At 36.5% G+C, this 22,714-nt stretch overlaps 2 protein-coding genes and 1 long non-coding RNA gene across 4 annotated transcripts in view; 1 reads left to right on the forward strand and 2 right to left on the reverse strand.

Moving 5' to 3' along the window:
• LOC128027298 (uncharacterized) overlaps positions 1 to 22,714 on the forward strand; it is a 94,162-nt gene that overhangs the window by 12,835 nt on the left and 58,613 nt on the right. The gene's annotated exons all lie outside the window — the stretch shown is intronic.
• On the reverse strand, positions 1,315 to 8,920 carry LOC128027293 (cytochrome P450 4V2). Of its 2 annotated transcripts, XM_052614755.1 has the most exons (12): positions 8,884 to 8,920; positions 7,952 to 8,077; positions 7,753 to 7,865; positions 7,573 to 7,658; positions 6,227 to 6,417; positions 5,976 to 6,045; positions 5,757 to 5,883; positions 5,066 to 5,236; positions 4,893 to 4,995; positions 4,585 to 4,719; positions 3,996 to 4,175; positions 1,315 to 2,194 (listed from the first exon to the last, which is right to left on the reverse strand). In XM_052614755.1, exons 1-12 carry the CDS (start codon positions 8,903 to 8,905, stop codon positions 2,031 to 2,033), a joined length of 1,488 nt encoding a protein of 495 aa, XP_052470715.1. In that variant the 5' UTR covers positions 8,906 to 8,920; the 3' UTR covers positions 1,315 to 2,030. The 2 variants fall into 2 exon arrangements, with proteins under 2 accessions (XP_052470715.1, XP_052470713.1); XM_052614753.1 differs by lacking the exon at positions 8,884 to 8,920 and having other exon boundaries at positions 7,952 to 8,260.
• LOC128027292 (protein FAM149A) lies at positions 9,015 to 21,977 on the reverse strand. Its single transcript, XM_052614752.1, has 15 exons — positions 21,606 to 21,977; positions 18,287 to 18,373; positions 18,007 to 18,139; positions 17,423 to 17,565; positions 17,091 to 17,219; positions 15,652 to 15,819; positions 14,523 to 14,707; positions 13,552 to 13,694; positions 13,360 to 13,454; positions 13,012 to 13,191; positions 11,837 to 11,960; positions 10,355 to 10,483; positions 9,915 to 9,993; positions 9,604 to 9,753; positions 9,015 to 9,209 (listed from the first exon to the last, which is right to left on the reverse strand). Exons 1-15 carry the CDS (start codon positions 21,920 to 21,922, stop codon positions 9,133 to 9,135), a joined length of 2,139 nt encoding a protein of 712 aa, XP_052470712.1. The 5' UTR covers positions 21,923 to 21,977; the 3' UTR covers positions 9,015 to 9,132.

A 22,714-nucleotide genomic window follows, 5' to 3' on the forward strand; every position in this document is an offset into this window, starting at 1 on the left:
GGGTACCATATGCTGGACTCAAGTCGGAGAGCTTGTAAGCTTGAGATTCAAGACTGTGGTCAACCTGTAAATGATTTCCTGATTTCTGAGAGAGGAGTGACAATCTAATAACACAGATGGAATGTAAACCTCTTTGAAATCACTCATCTGGAAAGTGTGCATGCACTATCAGTTATACTGATAGTATAACCCTTCAAACTCCAATCTGTTTCATCTATTTTGCCAATAATTAATTAATTAACACATTACAACACAAAAATGAATAAAATTTACCCAGAATACTAATTTTTTTTTTATCTACCAACATGTAAGATTTTCTTGATTTGTTCTCAGTACAGTTGCAATAGATGTGGGGCTTGACAGAGTCAACTGACTTCCCCATCAGTCTGACAGTGAAAGGTGTCCTCTCACCAGCACTGCTCAGAGCAATACTGCCTCTCTGTGGAGGAGCTCTCCTTATTATCCATCAGCCCCAAGTGAGCAGACAGGACAGGGTCAAAGATGAGCAACTTCTGCTCAGAACAACAGCAGAATTCTACTGGTGATGGCTTGTAGAATCTGAACTGCATCGAAAGAAAAACTGTGAAGCAATGCTTAGTGAAAGATATTCAGTACTGTTCATCACAGACTGAAAACTGAGAAACTTACTCATGCAAATTATTATAATTAGCAAAATCTCCCCAAAAACAAATAGAATGATTTGGTTGTTGCTCATGCTCTAGATAAACAAACAAATTAAAATTATTGCCTCAATTAATATCAAAGTCGCTTTCACTTTCAAAGGTATGATGTGTTGTACCCATTTTACTACTGTATTTCTGAGCTAAATGGATCTTTTGATGAAAATCACTTTGAGCTCTTTGTTTTGTTGACTGGGACAAAATACAGAGAGACTTAAAATTCCCTTTTAATTAACGAAAACAGTTCCACTAAATGAAAGCCCCAACATTCCACCATGATTCGATTTAAGATGTTACTTCTATTCAAACTGTGTATTTGAATAAGGTGCGGAGGATATCTGGTACGTCTGAATGTGCAGACATGGTTTAGTCTGAAAATACTTATGCCAAAGATTTGTTTTCATCCAGCGATTTGAGCTGACTAATAATGGAGAGCCTTGAGGGCTTTAAGTGCCATTTGCTTTATTACTTGGCATTTCTGCAACAGATCTATGAATTTGAGAAATACTATATATATTTTTTTTTTATTTTTTTTTATTTTTTTTACGTTTTACTAACCTGTTTTTTGAATGTTAGTGTATGCCTAAAACGAAAAGTAGGTAAATATGTGTAAGCTTAATATTTAAGTACAAACTGAATTACTTTTGTTTATTGATCACACATTCAACAAAGCAGAAACAATCATATACAGATTCATATTGTCAGATTTATAAAATATCTACACTACATATGTTTCAATATTATAAAGTGAAAACAATAGTGTAAAAGTGCTAAAATAGTTTTGCCTCACATTGAGTTGATTTACAGACTTGATTCTGATCAGTTTATTGTGATGTTCTGTGATTAAATATAATAATCAAATGACCATGAAACTCTATAATTTAATTTGCTAGTTTAATGGAAAATACTCTACTGTCTCTTCTTCTGATAAAAAATTTCAACTGCAATATTTATTATGTACTGTACATTTATACAGTAAGTAACTGTGTTGGGGTCATCAATAAACTGATCAGCACATTTTGTGCAATTGAGCAGCAGGGTGTACATCATTTCTAACTTATAACTAGGTACTAGGTCCAAATGGTATCAGATCTCTTATGAAAATTCTGCAGGATCTGACCACCTGTCATCTGCCTCCCCTTGGGTGTTTGTTTATATGATATTTTGACTAATTTGATTACCGATAAGAACCTGATACTCTCAGCTCTCCTTTTATCATCATTCCAAACATTTTCCCATCAAATCGAAACAGAAAATGCAAAGAAGTTAGCAAGTTTACTTGAATCTGCTCATAACTAGCAGCAGTGATGCGAGGACTAAAGCAACCTGAAGTTTTAGTGGCGGTCAGAGTTATTTGGTTCTTCTTTGTAGTTTAATCCAAATGCCTTTCTCGGGACGCAGAATGAGTTCCCCAAGAGGCCGCAGTTCCTCACGGCTCTGACATGCCTCTACGTCAAAGTGACGCAAGATTGTAGCAAGAACTACCTTCTCCTCCATCATGGCGAAGCGCTGGCCTGGAGCCACACATGCACAGACAAAGAGAAAGTGGGAAAGAGAGAATAAGGTCTCAGAATGGCAACAAGACTAAGAAATGGGGAAGTTCATGGAGTACATTTCTAAATGCTCTTATTTGGAGCTTTCATTCCTGGAAGGCACTGGAGATGAGCCGAGTGCTGAAATAATAAATCTTCAAAGCTATACGGCTCTCGTTCAGTTTTGTTAGAAGCTTCTTCTAGTGTGTGGCCAGCGACCTGAACCTGCGAGCACCACTCGCTGTGAAACAATCTGTTTTATTCAGAGGTGGGACAGAAGCCCAAAGGTAAGACAAGCACACTGCATCTCTCTTTTAGCTATCCATGCTAATTATACGAATTAACTCATGAGTATAAGTATAAAAGAAAGTGAAACTTCACTATTGATGTAAGTTTTGTGAGACACATTTAACTTCTTTAAGTTGAGCACTGTGTGTGAGATGCAGCAAAAGACATGAGCTCAACATTCAAACATGTCCATCTAGTGTGTTCATATAGAAAAACAATGAAGAAGTAGTACAATAGAATGGATAGATACATTCTGTGTCCAATCCTAGACACACAGGGCCAACATCCTGCAGGTTTGAGCTCCAACCAGCTCAAAACCTCTTTCCTAGAAGTTTCTAGCACAGATGGTCTTATTATTAGGAGATACAGGGGTCTGTATTAATGTTCTCTTACACAATGGCTTTGTTCCCGCCACTGTAAACTCTAACAATAGTTCAATCCAAAACTATTATTTAATGACAAACAGGTTGATTCATTAAATAAGCTGTTTCCTCAAAAAAAAAGCTGTTTATTCTATGTAGTTAAACTTCTCCATTGAGATCCATTAAAAAAAAACTCACTCTTTGTTTGCTAAAGGTTGCAGCACCTTCCAGTGGCGCGGTTTCTAGTTAGTCTGAAAACAATGATTAGCTGGTAATTAGGGTAGTAGCTAAGCTCTGCGGGACAGTGGCCATCAAGGAACACCCCTGCCTTACAAGTTCTGAGGGTATCATATGACAAGGGTTGGAAACCAAGAACAGGTTCCATTAAAAAAAAAAAAAAACTACCAGAACTGAATCACGCTACTCTATAGATATATCTACAATGGGAAACGGGCTCAACATGTGCAGTCTGATTACAGAACAAATGACTTTAAGGAGCCGGATCAGTTTAGTGAATTAAACACATCAAGTGCAGCCAGTACACTTCAATTCCCAATCAAAGGTCTCTAGTGAGTCGGTTCTTTTGAGTGAAACAAACACATAGCACACAACCAGTATAGGCTGATTTCCAAACAAATTACTCTAGTAAGTCGGGTCTTTTTAGTAAATCAAACATATCGTGTGCACACAGCACAGTCCAATTCCCAATAATGTCTCCAGTGAGTTGGTTCTTTTCAGTGAATCAAACTGGAAGCATGCAGCTTATATAGTCTGAATACCAAACAAACAAAGTGAGTTGCTTTTTTAGAGAATCAAATGCGTGAATGCAACCACTGTATTGTAGTGTGATTACTCTTATGAACCATTTTTTAAGTTAATAAAAAAAATTATTTATGATTCCCTTCCTTACACATACGGCACAATGTATTACGGTACAGTTTTATCATTAGGCCGTGATTCCCAACATTTTTGTCTTCTGTAAAAAAAGGCTCATGGAACACATTTCTGTTTCAACACCTAAACGGAAATGTGTTCCTTTACACAATAATTACTATTATACTGGATAGAATTCAGCATTATAATTTCTATTGTAAGTCACTTTTATACTAAAATCTTTTTGTTCTTTTTCTTACCGATGCAGTTTCTTGGCCCTGCAGAAAAAGGGATGTACGCATATGGATGTCTCCCTTTGCTGTTCTCTGGCAGAAACCTTTCCGGTCGAAATTCCTCAGGTTCTGGAAAGTAGCGCGGGTCCCGGTGAAGAGCATATGGTATGATAACAGCATTCACTCCTTTTGGGACCTTGAACCCATCTGAAACAGAGCAACACAACAATAGCAGTGTTTCAATTACATTATACATGTTTGAGTCTGAACTGTTAAACAGGATTCAGCACACGGCAAACTATACCGCTGTGTAGGAGACAGAACAAAGCTTAAATAAGTAACTGATAAACAGATGCATTTATTGCATGTTGCAACACTTTCCATCCTAAAAAGTTACTGTTTTCCATCTAGCTGCTTAGGCGCGAATAAAAAAAACTTTGTTCTGTGTAGAAATAAACACTCAGGTTGCTTCATATTTGTAAACGGGAGATGGAAATAGAAGCTCTGACATCTGCGGTTATGCTGAGGTGCAGATAATAAGGAGAGTGGCATCAAAAAGTGCAGATCTTTGATCTGGTAGCACTGTTTGGCAAGCTGACAAACTGCTGCCACCTACTGATCTGACAGGTCTCGCAGATGCTGCGTGCAAACAGAGGCACGGAGGGGAAGATCCGCAGACTCTCCTTAATGACACACTCCAGGTAGCGCAGCTTTTTCAGGTCCTCAACCCCCACGTGGCGGTCTGACGAACCTGCCAATCAGAATGCAGGAGGAGACGCAGCTGAACTCTACAGTAAATGAGGCAGTTAGAAAACATTCAAAAGCATCTAGATGCTTTCTTGACTAGTGAGCAGAACTAAACAGAACAAATTGTTTTATTAAGAACAAATTGTAGGCATTACGCTCAATCAAAGACTTATTTACCGAACACTTCCTGTAGTTCTACCTGCACTGCCTTCAGGACCTCAGGATGGGAGCCAATCAGATGTAAAGCCCAGTTCATTGAAGCTGCAGTGGTATCATGACCCTGTCAAAGAGAACGGTTCTTCAAACAATGTTCTGTCTGTAACCGTTTCCTTTGGCAGATTTATTTGTACCTCAAACATGAAGGTGTCCACTTCCTCCTGAATGTCCTCATGGTTCAAATTCTTTCCATCCTCATAAGTAGTTTTTAACAGCATGTCTAGGAAGGCCTGTCTTTTCCTCGGCCCCTGGTCAGAATCACTTGTAGGTTCAGAGCTCATAAACTTTGATCTCTCCTTAATTACCTTAAGGAAAACACAGAAAATTCTGCAAGAATGATCTGGAGGCTTGTATTTGATGGCCATCTGGAAAGTGTGTGCCATACAGAACATAAATAAATCACGTAATTTTCCTGAAGCAACCTTATCTTGATGCTACATTGTGTGTTAATGTTAAATAATAATTTTCAATTAATTTGTTCAATTTAAACATAGAAAATATAAATAGTAAATGAAAATCCTGACAAGTAAAATCATTTACATTCTAAGATTACTAAAACTAAACTCAGACATAAAATAAAATGAAGCTAAAAGGCTTCTAAAATAGCAAAAAAGTATATAAAATGACAAAAGCACATAACACAATTACTAAAACTAAAATACAGAAAATATAAAAATAAAAGCTGATTCAAAATATTAATAAATTCTGCAATAATGTAGGGTTAATTTTGTGATAATTGAATTATTTTTTCCTAGTCATCTCAAAGGCAAAAAGTGTCCCAATTTACTTGAATCCACCCTGTAAACAATAATGCTGATCACTCACACTTGCAGTGAAGGAGTGAAGAATTCTCAATCTTCTGGAATGTTCTTTGCCTTCCTTTAACTTGTTGTAGATCCAGTCTGGCCACAGCCATGGTGCTCTCTGTCTCTTAGTGATGATGTCACTCATTCTGCAGGAGGAATATGAACACTGTCAGAGAGAACAACATATCTCTATTTATTAGATAGAAGATGTGCTCTACCACTGGAGTGCACTACTTACTTATAGACACTTTGGACATACTCGGAGTCAGAATTACTCTGAGCATAGATCTTCTTTCCCATTGCAGTTTCTGTTGCAAACAAACACATCCCATGTATCATCAATGGCTATTATAACTAAACAATAAGCATAAGGTCTTTTACACTAGTATCCATATAGCATATAAAATAACCATATTTATATAAAAACAGCAAAAGCCCATATTGTGCTTTCACACTATACAGGTTATGGAAAGATCGAATGTACTTTACCACATATGATGTCCAAAGCACATAATGTAATGTAGCTAAAGCAGTTGAATGGCTCTCCGTCTATGTGCTTTTCCATCTTTTGAATCAAAATATCCGTTTGTTCATTCATCACCTCTAGGAAGTCAGAGAGGATGGAGAAGTGGAAGGTTGGAGTCAGCATTTTACGTCGGTTACGCCACTTTTCCCCTGTGCTGTTGGGAAGAGTCAAGTCTGTGACCTCAACATAGCTTCACTACTATAAATTGAACAGGGAGATCATTTTATATAAAATGTCAGTGTTTCTGGACTCTGCTGCATTTGGACAGATGGCCAATGGCCCTCTGTCCAGCGTGGCTGATTATAAACTACTGTGCTTTTGATAGACTTTGTTTGCAGTGCTTGATGCAATTTGCTTTTGAATATGAGATGAGATCTGCCAGTTTGGCAGGTGGTCCTCTACCGTATTTGAAATAAAGTTTAGTTTGACTTTAAATGTTATGACCTTTGAAAGAAAGGATTGCAGCTTTTTTTAAGATAACAGATAGATATAAAACAGCAGTAGGCTACTGTTAAAACTTGTTAAATATCAAGTGTGTAATTATTTCTAGCATCACCAGTTGCAAATATAACAATGATTTTAAACAGGTACAATGATTATTGTTCTGGACACTTTGAAAAAAAATGGGGCAAAACAATAAACCTTTAACATGAATACTGCTCATACATAGAAGCATGCATATAACAATAATAACAGGAACGTTTTTTTACATTTGGTATTCACATTATATATTTTTTTAATTAAATGTAATTTATATATATATATATATATATATAAATATATATATATATTTTTTTTTTGGTGGTTTTTTAAACTCAAACACAATTGTGCTGACATGCAAGATGCAAATTCAAACTGATTTATGAACTAAATTTACATTTAGTCTGCCTAAGTACTGTACAGTACTTAAATGTAAAAACCCTCAGAAAGTACTGAAATAACAAAATTAATATATATTTTAAATAATATATTTAATTCCCATTTTGGGTTTATGCACCTGCCCCTAACCATGATTAACTCCCCTCAGTTGGTTGAAGAAAGAGATAATCCTGCCCCAAACTCACTCCATTGGTTAAGCCACTGATGCCGTGTCATGATGCTCAAATAAACAAAGTCAGTGTTTACACATGTTGGGTAATATTAGTCTACAAATGAATGGCTTACTTAGTTTGTCTTGTATCAAACTATAAACTATTTTACTGAATTTACCCTATACTTCTACATAATACTTCTACAAATCATGTATTATGTTAACAGTGTGCATTACAACGGACTGATTTCACAAAAACTGGTGGTAAAGCCACCATACCTGGTGAGCAGGCCTGTGCCGAGCCAGGGGTGCAGGAACCTGTACGAGTATGACTTGTCAAGGTGTCTAGAATTACTGAGGACCACCTGATGGGAAAACAGAGGTTTGAGAATGAACTGACAACTGTGAGGACAATTATACAGAAGTAAATGGAAAGGATAAGATTTCAGCAACAGGCACCTCAATATTCTCTGCGTGATACAAGATCAGAAAGGGGACTGGACCCACCCAGACCTTTACTAGAGGAAGGTGTCTGTTTTCAGTTGTGCCTTCAATAATCTGGTTGAAAAAATCTTCAATAGAAACACACTTTTATAATTTTGCAGTGTTAAATGATCATTGTTAATTGATGCTAGTTTAAAAGAACACAGTCTCTTACCGCCTGCATTGGTTTTAAACTGTAGTGCATTACCAATGATTGGATAAGCGCCCGGCATTCCTGGGATTGGTCTCATTTGGTTCCATTTTCCTATATAATTTTTAAGTGGATGATATGTAGTAGATGCTAAAAGGAGTAAAAGAATGGCTATGAATATAATCCCCAAGATGTATAATCCAAAAAGGACACCCATTTCATTCAAATGAATCTGGCCGCAGCTGATGCACTGAAAGAAGTGCACAGGCTGCTTCACCGTGAACTTCAGACTTAACTGTTTCGTTTGCTTATCGCAAACAGAGAGCGAAAAACACCCTAGGCTGATTTAACAGATAGCTTTATGATACATAACTGGGACGCATGCAGGTTATCTGTGCCTCTCACTAAAACATTAACAGACAGCAGTGGTAATGCAGCAATAGATGATGGTCTGGCATATTATCGGTGGATCTTTTGTGTGTCTGTTGTGGTTTACTGCCACAAATTCTGTTGTCTTTCTCCCATGGAAGACTTTTGTTAAAAATAGAAACACACCTTTTACCCTGAATGGCCAATGGATTTAATTCATCACAATGATATTAAAGTATGATATTGGTGTGAAAATATGACCAATATTATTGGTGAAAGTGAGACTTTTTTGTTATTATTGTTAAGAAATTCAGGGAAATAATGTGTAATATTCTCTGTTGATCGCTGTAATATATCACTGAAACTTTGCCAAATTATATAACAATTTTATTGCAAATGACTCCACCATGCAGATAAAAGTCTCAATAAAATTTTACTGAACCAAACAGTTTGGTAGAATTGGTATCACCGAAAAAGAAATAATTTAGCTATGAATAATGTTCAATCAACCTGTTGGCCGCAGACATATATTTAAACAGTAAAAACAAATAAATACTATACTGTACATGATACACACAGTGACTTACAATGACAAAAGATGTTTGGCATTCATTCTTCATAATTTTACAAAAGGAAATAACTGGGATGCTTGAGCTCATTAGTCCTGTTTTCTCCAGATGTTGATGTCAATGTGAAGTCCATAAACTGAAGGCACTGCATGTGACTGGACATCAGGTAACAAACCATACATTGAATCACAATCAAGTGATATTATGCATATCAGTCAATAGTATTCATAATATCTGTCTCGTTTAATTACAAAATTAACTACCCTGCTATGGCATGACAGGCTGAAATTTCTTCCTCACATACACTGGAAACCGGCTCAGCTGTTTCCGATGATTCTGGCCACCTGAAAGCAGATGGTATTGATGATTTACTCAGACTTGATTAAAATATATTTTCATTATGTGAATCTCTTCTCGACCAGGACTGTGCCTTATACACGTTAATTAATCTCCAGTGTCCCAAAAGCTAAATAAATAAAAGAATACTTTCAAAGAACTCACAAACATTCCTTTTAATTAAAGCCCCTTTGTCGTTGCTTATTTTTCTGGATCATTTATTTGTTGACGCTATGCAGTCTATAGAGTATAGACTGCAAAGTTAATTGGTTCAGGCTTTAAAGATAGAATTGTATATCGAGTAAACATGAACAAAGGGCAACGGATTTAAACAATGTGTCACTAACGAATAAAATGTTGTTTTTATATGAAATTAAAAATAATAAGCAGTAGGGCATTGACCTATAGAGCCGAGCAGGGGCATGTTCCCTCTGTCTCCATCAGCGCAGGGTGGACGCCTCCTGCTGGGTGTGACACACTCCGAAAACCCACTAGCTGTAGAGCTGGTGATGCCCATACTGAAGCCTGTCACTCCCATAGGTGTGCTCTCACCTAAGAGACGCACAGAAAAGCTTACGCTGTTATCTTATTTTTCTTATATGACTTATTTTTAGGAAGTAAAAATGTAGAAGGGAAATCCATGGGGCTGTATGTTTGTGCTGTTCCTTCTGCCACTTGCCAGATCTGGCGGATACTTTGTAAAAGTGACCCACCTTTGACAAGTCCTCGACTTGTCCTCATGTTACAGGCAAAATCCATGGGTGTGAAGGACCTTTTCATAGGGGTGTCGGACTGCAGAACAAAAACATGGCATGAGTTACATCCAACAATAGACTCCTCCGTATTTACTTCTTATTTAAAGCACTGTAACCACAGCAGTGTCTGAATCAGGAAAGTATCTATATCACTTCCTTGTTGGAGGTAGTGTCATGTTTCTATGAAGTTGTGTAGAAATGCAGTTTTGGTTTTGTTCTGCATTAAACTGCTGGTTACCTATAGCTATAACTGCCTAACATTTGATATCACAATGACTACTCCTGACTGTACATGCAGGTCGTCAAGACTTCTGTTTAATGTATGCCCTTTCATCTGCAATGTATGCTTTTTTCATCCACACTACTGTACTGTAATCATAATTGTATGGTAGATTTACTCTGAATGTGTGAGTAGTATTAGGCCGAGATAGAGACTCCAGCATCAGGGTGGGCTCTCTCAAAGGTGGGAGGTTGTTTACTGCATGCATGACACTGGTAGTGCCGCCTCTTAGGATCCTTCCTCTGAGCTAAGAAATACAGAGAATAATGACATATGATTCTGTGCAGAGTGAATAGCCAACCATCTTTAAATATACCTTTACTTACACAGATTATCTTTTGATATTTAGAATTTTTCTGTAAAAGGGCAAAGGGCAACCATGTTTACTGTTTCCAAAGTCAAGTTGGCCAGTTTGCCCCTTTCACCCATTTAGAAAACCGCTGCTATCTCTGTTTGCAGAGAACAAAGTCCACACGGCTAGCTTTTCTTTAATGGGATGCTGAAACACCTTTCTGCTTGTCAATTTACACAAAAGTTGTGTACAAAACCAAAGGCTGCTGCCTTGCTGTCCTTACCCTCTGTGGAAAGGTTTCGAATAAATTCAAATGAGATGGCTTGGAATGGATTTTTTTTTTTTTTTTTTTTGAGAAAAGCAAATATCAATGCACTATAATGCATGCTTCTCCATTAATAGTAAAAAAATATATATATGAATTAATATAACCACTCTGTCTGCAAGCACATAATTGTGGGATAACATTAAACATAAAGAACATATGTTCTGTCTTTAAAACCTAACCAGAGGAAGGCATCTTTGTAGACAAGATGTTACATAAACATTTGATGGCTACGTAACTCATGCACTGCTAAAAAAAAGCTTTTTTTCAGGTTTTGAAAAGTCATATCCTGATGGTTGGTCAGTGGTCAGTTTGGTTTCAATAGAGGTGTGAATGACAAGGTTAACATAGTCTTTATCACATATAACTCGCATAAGGCAGTGGCAAATGTTAAACCCATCAGATTGTGTTTGTGGAATATGTATGTTTCATGTATGTACATGTCAGGGGTCAATCAGACTTTTGAAGTTTTATTATTTTAATAAGTCTTATGCTCATCTAGGCTGCATTTATGTGATTAAAATAGAAATACTGTGAAATATTAATAAAATTGTTTAATCCTGTTACTCCATTACTCCAGTCTTCTGTGTCACATGATGCTGCAGAAATCATTTTAATATTTTGATTAAATGCTCAAGAACATTTCTAAAAATGAACAAATTGTTAAAACAGCTGTGCTGGAAACTGATACATTTTTTCAGGATTCTTTGATAAAGTTCAAAAGATCAGTATTGATTAGAAATAGTCATTTTTGAACAGTGTAAACATCTGTAATGTTTATATTAATTCAATGCATCCTTGCTAAATAAAAATATTAATTTCGTTCGAAGAAAAAAAAATCTTCCTGAACCCATACTTTTGAAAAAGGTAATGTATGTAAGTGTTAATAAAAATTAATAAATCAAGGTGGTGACACATGAATCTCTTCAGGTAAAGCAGATCAATAGTCTGCAGGCTACAGTGATAGTGGTGTGGCTTGTTACCTGCATGAGCCTGGAAACTGGTGCATAGTTTTCTTGCTCTTGAGACTCTGAGTGTATCTGAGGAAGCCTGTGGCTCTCAACGGCACTTACTGGTGGAGAGGGCAGGCTTTCATTCACAGTGGTTCTGCAAGAAACAAACCCAAGAACATAGACTTATTTTAATTAGCAGTCTGCATGTTTACTCATGCCTGATACCCCTGCAGGAGCTCAAGGCTACTTCTGTGATTTTCCCAAGCGATGACAAGGTTAAAAGTGTTGCAATTAAAAATGTGCAATGCAGCTTTAGGGACCAATTTAACAAGTGCTTTTGAAAGAAGTTTGCATTTCAAAAGAATGCCTCGGCCCATTATAACAGGACCCCAGTAAGCCTCGCATTGAATAATCTGCAGCCACATATTCGGAAAGAGTTGCATCAAGCATAAAAGAGTCGCTGCAACAAAACTTCTCATATCACAGTCTTTACGTAAAACTTGTAAGGGTAGCGACCTTAGAATCATTATTAGATAATATTTCAGCAATCCTGTCATATGTGCTTTCTATCTGCTGTTTATAATCAGAAATAGTGATGCCAAATTCATAAATAATTCAATCTTTTGATCTTATTGGTCAAATGCATTTGCAGAGCTGAAATGGTTCAAGGTTAAGTTTGATTCCTTCAGTCAGTTCACCCATTTGCAGTGGTTTCTCACACCGGAATAATACAATTATATTTTATCAAATGGAAAACAAATTGGGCACTGACTGAGGCGCATATTAATTTATAATCCATTGCATTTGCAAATGTGCACTTGAACAATTCTGTAAAGCAGATAACTCGATTTACATCAATTTATATCCATAACAATCACGCTTTATATAAATGTAAAAAAAAAAAATGAAATGATTTAGACATCACTACTTTTTTATTAACTAGGGAGAAGAACTAGCATGTCAATATTATTAATGAATAATGACTTTAATTTAATTAAGCTCCTCCAAACAAACACTGAGCAAAATTCACATGGACTACTTTTATGACACGTCTATGGTGCTCTTTTCTCATATTAAAGCTTTCTGTTTGTGTTCCACAAAGGAAAGAAAGTCATATGGGTTTGGAACGATATGTTCCAGTTGCCACTTTTGGGTGAAGAGTCCCTTTAAACTCTTTTAATCATGTGTGCAAGGTTACAGCTCACAGTCTAGTTCCTCGTAAGATTTGGCTTCCATTTCCCATGAGGCTGTGGAACATTCGAACCCTGCCACTGAGTCTGGGAAGTCTGCGCTGGGCTGTGGGTTTCTGTAGGAGTATACCGGACCCTCTCAGAGCCTGAGTCTTCAAACACATCAACATGCCCGCTCCATCATCTGGGTCATACCTTAAGAGGAGCCAAGACAGATCAAGTCACAGGTATTAAGTTATTTTCATACGGATTTATCCGTAGTTAATATATTCCGTAATTCTGTTCCTTATTAAATTGTCTTAGAAAATAGTTATAGCAATAGAAAGGGTTAGATACTGACTTTCCAAACTCCAAAAGACTTACAGGGCTCTCTCACTAAATCCCTGATGTCTCTGTTGCAGTGGCTTTGCTTGGATTGTCATAACACCGTTTAAATTAATCTTGTAGGCACTTGAGACCTATTAGAAGAAATGACACATTCATAAAACAAGGTCAAAGTAACGGGCAGGACTCCATCTTTGCAGCAAAACGCATCATGTTTTAGTAGGTCGTCACCTGTACATTATTGCTGCATGTTGACAGGAAAGTGGTTCTGCTGCTGGAACCTCTGGACAACAGAAGATGATGTCTTTTAACCGGGAGTTGAGATGAAGGTGCTTGACTGGAGCTCTCTAATGTCCTCCTCTGCATTGCTACATCTGATGCCAAAAGAACATTAGGGATTTAGGGAAATCTCCAACAGTGCACTTAACTTCTGGCAGATTAGCAACTGAATCTCATGTTATTACTCCAAAATACCATAGAGTAGCACAAACAGACATGGGGACAAACACAGTTCATGCTGAAGCCCCAAGGTTCCTATCATTGTTGAGTTTTTATCATTATTTGTTAATTTTTTATATGTTTACATATTGTTTACAAGCTTACACCCATTTGAAACGCTTTGATAAGGACAATGTTCCTGTGTTGATGTATTTCCCAGTTGAACATAAAGTTAGGGTGAGCCATATCAAATGGTTCACCCATTTTGATCAAGGTTTTCACAAAAATGTTAAGCAGCTCAACTGTTTTTAACATATATAATAATAATACATGTTTCTTGAGAAGCAAATCAGCCTATTAGAATGATTTCTGAAAGATCGTGTGACATGGAAGACTTGAGTAATGATGCTGGAAATTCAGCTTTGCCATCACAGGAATAAATTACATTTAAAATATTTTAAAATATAGATTTTTTTTTTTTTTAATTGTAACAGCATTTCACATTACAGTTTTAATGCATGTTTGATCACATAAATGCAACCTTGAGACTTTTCAAAACCAAAGAAATCTTAAAATCCAATTTTGGTACATGTATTGTACAACTGCATTGTACATACATGGTCTAAAAGCTACAAAACTCCCCTTAAGGGGTCTTTAAGTATGCAAAAGCTGTGTTGTGGTTCTTCACCCACCCATGATCTAATGATCAAACATGCACTGTTGGCTAATTCTGCTAGTTTAGTTATTCAGTAATTCAGACACACCCTGGAGCTTTTTCTCCCAGTACTTGTGTAAGAGCTCCTCCAGAAGGCCCACCACCTCCCTCCATGTGTCATCAAACAGCTCATCTGCAACTGCATCACGGATGCATGCATGAGGGGAAACCGGGGGGACTCCAGCCCTGGGGGCCACGGATGAAGACTTCCTCTGATCCACCTCCTCCTCTTCCCTAAAGCCAAAAGAATTACACAAGTTACAACTAAATATTCCCTTCTGACAGAATGCCTTAAAACCGGTGCACCCTATTAACAGTCCATTTATGGTGAATAAAACTGCAGATAACAGAAGAAAATGAGACAGTATGTCATTTGTAGAATATAGATCACCAGTGACTAAATGTCTAGTGAAGTGCAAAGAAATTGTTGTTTTTGAAATTATTGTTTGGGGCTAACTGTCACAACAGTTACTGTATATCACTGTGAATACAATGTTAGATTCAAAGATCCAGTTATTTGGATTTGTTTACTCGCATATTTTTTTCCCAAATTAAAATTTCAATATCATATTTTGGGGCAAGATGTCACATTTCTAATTCATACGTGTTATAAACTATTTAAAATGTAATTATTTGTAAGAAAAGTTTTATCTATCTTCTGTATACAAATACACACACAAACACACACACATAAATACATACACACACACGCATATATACATATAAACATATATATATATATATATTTCCTTGCGCAGTACAAGTGGCAATGTTCAATAACTTTATGAATAGCCGACATGAATAGCTTTTTAGAAGCCAAGAATTTAAGGTATGTTTAAGAATTTTAGGTATATTTTCAAAAATAAATCTACACTGAAAAATAGTCACTAAACTAAAATGTGTTAACAACTTACCCCAGTCTTCCTTACAAATACGGTTTGTTCATTAGGGCAAGTTATTTATTTTTCATTGGCTCATAAAAAAAAAAAAATAAAATCTGAATCATCACCCTACATTTTTTTAATTAGATGAATGAAACTTTTTTTCAGTGTGAAGCAAAGGCAAAAATGTATGACAAATTTATGGTATGTTTATTCAATCTAGTATATTAAGTATATGAATCTCAGGGAAAAAAAAGATCTCTAAGCATTTTGAGTAAAGGATTAATTGTGATGTACATTTCTTTCCCATCATAAGCCAGGAACTCCTCTATGCTGCCCTCTGCTTCATACACCTCCTCTTCCTCAGCGAGGTTGAGTGAATGCTCATAGAGAGGGGAGCTGGAGCTCCGGACAGACTGCTCACACCAAAGACCCGGGGCCAGACTGCGGCCTGCTACATACAGCCTGCAGGCAGAGAGAGAAATGAGGGAGGATGCATTCTCACCACATCCAGGCCAGACTGATAAATGCACCGCCTGCGGACACGTTAGTGCAGTGTCTTCATAACATATTGCATATTTTTAATCAGGTGAGAGGCCTCCTCCTTGAGGGTTGGTTTTATGTGTTATATCAAATGTATAATGTATGGTAGGCTTCAGTGCATATTTAAAAAAAAAACTGATAAGTGCAGTCAAGCAAAAATATAGAGCTAAGCCCAGGAAACAACCATAGTGTAAGTCCATTAATCAGGAGATAAAGAACATTTTTTTATAAGATAATAATGACCTTAAAAATTTCATGAGTAACTCGAGATAAATATCATATTGTGATAAATTATATATAATGACAAGAAATTGTTGAAGAACATTAGCTAAACTTGAACTTGCATCTCTTCCAAAAAATTAAATACTGTATAAAAATTATTATATTAAATTATATTATATCATCCAAAAGTTTGAGAATGGTAAGATTTTTAAACAAGTCTCTTACACTCGCCAAGGCTACATTTATTTGATCAAAATACAGAAAAACAGCAATATCATGAAATATTGGTTTTCAATTTAAAATAACCATTTCTTATTCTAAAATATTTGGTCACATTTTATTTTAGGGTCCAATTCTCACTATTAACTAACCATTTACTATGAATTTTGCCTCAATTAACTCCTTATTTGCTGCTTATTAATAGTTTATAAGGTAGTTGTTAAGTTTAGGGTATTGGGTAGGATTATGGATGTCATGCATTATATGTACTTTATAAGCACTAATAAACAGCCAATATGTTAATAATAGACATGCTAATAAACAACTAGTTATTAGTGTGAATTGGACCCTATACTAAAGTGTTACCAAATATTTTAAATTCTTACAATTCCTGTGATGGCAAACTGAATTTTCAACATCATTCCTCCAATCTTCAGTGTCACATGATCCTTCAGAAATCATTCTCATACGCTTTCATTATCAACGTTGAAAACAGAGGTTCTGCTTTTTATTTTTGTGGAAACTGTGATCCTGAACATTTTTCAGGATTCTTTGATGAATATAAAGTTAAAAAGAACAGCATTTATTTGAAATAGACATTTTTTTAACATTATAAATGTCTGTACTGTCACTTTTAGGAAATGTAATGGGTCCTTAAATTTATTTTCTGACACCTAACTTGACTTGTAAATTTGAAAATCTAAACAGTTAATCTAAGTAGTTTTGTTATTTCATGTTGTTGAGGGGCTTACTCGCTATGGTCTTCTCTTTTGTCCAGACAGGTGAGTGTGGAGGAGGAGGAGGTTCTGGCACTGGACTCTCGTCTGCAGATATACTGAACACCCTCCTGTTTGGGAGGCTCCAACTGATTCCCTAAAATCCTGTGATCAAGGACGAAACACAACAAGACAGTATCAGCACGCAGGGTTGTGCAAGCTTTAGAAATTATTTGAAAATTCCTTTTCAATCCTAATCCAATTACTGAATTTGCTGAATTTTTATTTGGATTTAAAGTGGATGAAATAAAGCAGTATCAAACTTGAGAATTCAGAATTCAACAATTTCTCTCACAAAGGAGCTGTACCTGAGATGGGGGGTGTGTGCGTTCCACTCCTCACACTCCTCCTGCAGGGACTCTGAGCGGCTGCTGACTCTCCCCTCATACAGCAGCTCATCCACAGAGTTAAAGAGCTGACGCACACGCTGTGTATTCGCCCGCTCGAAATCCTGCACACAAGCCAAACCAAATAACACACAGTGCAAAAAGCAAAGAATCCCACAGCTGAGGAGGAGCATCTAGTGAAGCATTTGAAACAGTAAAACACATGCACTAACACCAGGAAACTGGGAGAGTCTTTAAAATGATACACAGAATAATGCCCTGATGTTTCTCATAGATCTAGTGTTAGTTACCAGGTGCATATTATCAGTGTTATATGCTATTCAGAAATGAAAAATGTATTTTACTTTTTTTGTTTGAAATAGCTATATAACATATTAACCATAAACATATTTACAAAAACAATAATGTATGTACGTGTGTATATACGTATATTCACACGTATACTGAATTTATAACTGAATTTATAAATTGAAGCTGATCCTAAAATTCAGATCAATTGAAAGGAAAAGGCTACAAAACATCTGTTAGAAGAACAGAGACATTACGTCATATCTCCAGGAGCAGATGGAGCTGTGCTCTGTGGAGAGACCGGGGCCAGTGCCTGGGCTGCTGGAGCGAGACGGGAGGTGACTCACGGGGGTAGTCCCATCGGCAGAAGACTGACCACATGATGAGATGCTACCAATGAAGAAATGAGACATTCAGATTACTCTGAAGACTGTTTTCTACTTTCAAAGGTCACTTATACTTACTCAAGTATGTTATACAGCTGAAACCTTACAATAAGGTCGGAGTATTCTAAAAAGAAAATAATGATTGTGTTACCTGAGACCACTTTTTGTGACCCTGCTGACACTTTTGGTGAACAGGTCAGGCACGGAGCTTTTGTCATGTTCGTTGAGCAGCTTTTTCCTAATGCATGATACAAGGGAGTCAAAATGGAAAAAAGAAGTTCAATTTATGTCAAGCACAGAACACATGCTTCAGCAATACATTCAGAGACATTGATGAAACAAAAAGCACGATAAGCATCCTACTAATCTCCATCTAACGCTGTATTTTATAATCCCTTTAGAATTATTATGCATGCAGCTTTTATAATCTTCTATTATTTTAGAGACTACATGTAATGTGTGTATAAAAATGTATTTGTCCCACAGCAGGACCGTGTAAATTGTACTAATCAAGGCAAAGAGCTACTGTAATAATTTTGTTATGAAAAACATATCCACCTTCAGGTATCAGATGGTCACATGATGCTGTCGCCTTCAAGCTTTCACTCTTTGTCTCAAACTGCCTCTAATTTATCTGACAATTATGTGATGAATAATTTAGAGAGTACAAGATCAAAGTACATTATACAGGCATGTTGGGGATCCAAATGTATCACTATGACAACAAGAAGCTTTATTTGTAACATTTACAGAGTAAAATAGACAGCTGAGAAATTAGTTATTCAAAATTATTTTGATTGTTCTAGAATTTGAAGATTTATTGGGTCTTTTAAGATTCATCAGCATATTATCAGCATTTATCAAGACCTCTGTGAATAAATGGGTGCTGGTTATAACTGTAACCTAAAAATAATAATGAAAAACATTAAAATAGTTTTACTAAACATACTTTAAAACTAAAAAAAACAGCAATATGTCAAATCAGAGACAATTACAATGGGCTTACTGAGGTTATAACTTGCATAATTAGTACAAGTGATCTTGCTGATGTAACAAAATACATGATCAAACTTCCAGCAATGCATAATGTTAAAGTTATGACGAGTTGTGATTGTTCCTTCTAAAATGCCATAACTTCACAAATAACTTACCCAATTACAATGAGTCCAGTATGTTTGTCACAACACGCTGCCCTGTAGCTGTCTGGGTAGTGCAAGAGCACAGGAGGTAGGGTGTCCAAAAACGAGGCCCACCCGAAGCCCAATGCACAGTGCATGGGTAAAATATTCCTCTATGGTAAGTATGGTAGCAAGCCCAATGACTTTAAAAACAGACAGCAGCATTCACACTTACAGAGCTGCCATCAAAATTGGTAACGTCTTGTTTCCGCTGCAGGTCAACATGAATGTGCTGTCCCTCGTCCCCTAGTCCTGAGTAGAGGTGTCTCAGATCGGTTCCTTCAGCTCCATCAAAGGAGTGTTTGGACACGCTACAGTGGCACAGCACAGGTGCCCGAAAGTCCCCACCCTCCCCTCAATGTTTCATTTAGCATCCAACCAATTATTTTCCATCTTGGAATATAAACTAAATTGACTCACCATCAGGCCATCCAAAATGAAGATGAGTTTGTTTCTTCATTAAACACATTAAGTAAAGATCATGTTCCATGAAGATATTTTGTGAATTTCCTACCGTAAATATATCAAAACTTAATTTTTGATTAGTAATATGCATTGCTAAGAACATCATTTAGACAACTTTGCAGGTGGTTTTCTCAATAATTGGATTTTTTTGCACCCTTAACTTCCACATTTTCAAACAGTTGTATCTCGACCAAATGTCATCCTTTCCTAACAAACACATCAAATGGAAAGCTTATTTATTCAGCTTTCAGATGATAGATCTCAAAAATTGCCCCTTATGACTGGTTTTGTGGTCTAGGGTCACACGTGAGGTCAAGAAAGTTGCATACCTATTTTGCAATAATCTAGTATTTATACAAAAATTGGCAAAATAGTTTTAGATGGTGCATAGCATGTCACTGCAGTACAAGTCCAGTCCCAAAGAATATTTCACGTCAAGTACTACTAGCAATTTCTCTTGAACATTAATATATAAAGAAGACAACAAGACCTTTCTGTGCACACTAGAGCACAAACTGACACCACAGCTACAGAAGACGTAACACAGAGAAAGGGGAAAACTAATTAGCAGCTGGTGAGGGCTTCAACGGTTGGCAGGGGTCAACAAGGAAGCCCAGCATCACTAGCGGCTCAGGTTTCCCCTCACAGAGCAAACAGCAAATAATTTCAGCAGGTTGCCCGCCAGGACCTAATAAAACATGCATGAGCAGCATGGCAGCAGAAAGCCTCAGCTGACTGACATGGATTCTTTCTCTTGTCTGCCTTTTAACAGCAAGCACAATGGGACAGTGATTTCACTCAGTACAAGCCTGTCAAATTTTACACCATTCCAGAGTTCGAATAACATTAAACCTCACTTGTTAAAACAATTATATAATATAACATAATAACAAGTAATCTATAAATATTTAACCTTGGTAAAGCAAACTTTGTATTTTTGTTTGTGAAATGCATTCTTGATGTTGTATTTTCTATCTATCTATCCGCTTGTCTGTCCATATGTCCGTCTGTCCATCTATCTATATCTCTGTCTGTCTATCTAATTTGGAAATGAATGCATGTGTGAATGTAAAAAGATAGTTAGTGTTATCTGTAATTTTATGGTGTGTGTTTGTGTGAGATGTTTTGCTAAGAAGAGTTTAAAGAATACATTTGCTGTTCTCTAAGATCACTAAGCAATTGAAATTTCTAAACTGTTTAAGATATGCATTTTCTCCTCAGCAAATACTATTTTTTTTTTGTTTTGTATGACAATATCCTTATATCCTACATACGCAACAAGTGACAACTGGTGTTCGCATTTTACTGAATTACAATACTAATATTTATTTCTAAGGCCTTGAAAGACACAGTAGTCTTCTTTTAAAACCTGCATCAAAGGAAAGCTACACTTTTGCCTTCCACAACTTTCAAAGATCAGCTCCAGTGAAGGACTTCAGTCGTAACTAAATGCTGGTGTAGATTGAGCAATTAGATATGCTCGTGCCAAAGGAAAGACTATACCCTGATTCTATGACATTAGTCTTGTATTAATTAGTTATCAAGTACTGAGCACAATTCAATTAAATATTGAAGCTCGTGCCACAAAAGAACACAGTTTTGACTGTATTGTTGCCTAGGTTTTATTTATTGTACACAGCACTAAATAATCGTGCCCCTTATCTCTGAAATGCATGTGTAGTAGACATAGATTTTACTTAAATAGACATTAAAATCCCAAGACATTTAAATGTAAATAAAAAGGACATTCTAAACCCCCAAAGAATCAACAGGTTATTGTTGTAAAACTCCAGTGTCTGGTATGAATGCGAAAGAGAAGGCGCTTACTTCAAGCGGTCATCGCTCTCTCGGACCGGACTCATATTGTCCTGAGCTCTTCTCGTCCTCTTCCATTGAAGTGTTCGCTCCGAATCTAGCAGAGACTTGTTCAAACCAAAGCGAAAATGTCTGTCAGGAAAGCCATGCTGGAACTTCGGTCCGCCGCTCGGCTCCACGCGCTCCACGGTCACCTGCATTAATGAACGAACGTGACTGACAGCTTCACCGCGCTGACAGCACGAGCTGCACTCCGCGAACGGACAGAGGACAGAGGAGGTGACTGACGAGCTGTCACTCACGAACCGTACACTGTCTGCTGTTAACATATCTTAACGACAACCACACAGTGCAGATTCTGGGGAAGCTAATTAAGAGTCACGTCCCTCAACGGAAGTCAACACACTAGAATAAGTAAGGGGTTCTCAGTAGTATCTATTGTTTTTGCACACGTGAGTGAGCGCGCGGATGTAGGTTTGTACGTTTCAAAAGCATCTTAAAAACAAAGTTTAAGTAACCACAGAAAATTAGGCTAAAAGTTAGTCGGAACGCCAAAAAATAAATAAATAAAATAAAATAAAATAAAATAAAATAAAATAAAATAAAAAAGTAAAACTAAATACGCTCGCACAAAATTCGAGAGGGTAACCATGCAACAGTTTTCCATTCTAGCGCTTTCGCTTAGAATTTGTTCAAAACGATATGGTACATGAACAAAACATCAACAGTGTAAATATTTACCCCCCCCCCCCCCCACACACACACACACTATAAATGTCAATAATATCTCAGTGTTTTTTTTTTTTTTTTTACATTTATTTTAAAAATAGCTACATTTTAATGTATGTATTTATGCATTAGGCTAACTGTAAAAAAAAATACCGTTCAAAACCATGGGATCAGTAAGATTTTCATTAGTATCTCATCCTCATCTATGCTGGATTTATCTGATACAGATATATACAAAAAAAAAAAAAAAATTTAAATACAGAAAAACAGTAATATTGTGAAATATCATTACAATTTAAAATAACAGTGTTCTATTTTAATATACTTTAAATTATAATTTATTTCTGTGATCAAAGCTGAATTTTCAGCATCTTTACGCCAGTCTTCAGTGT

This window comes from Carassius gibelio, chromosome A14 (assembly GCF_023724105.1).
Source record: "Carassius gibelio isolate Cgi1373 ecotype wild population from Czech Republic chromosome A14, carGib1.2-hapl.c, whole genome shotgun sequence".
Lineage (NCBI taxonomy): Eukaryota > Metazoa > Chordata > Actinopteri > Cypriniformes > Cyprinidae > Carassius > Carassius gibelio.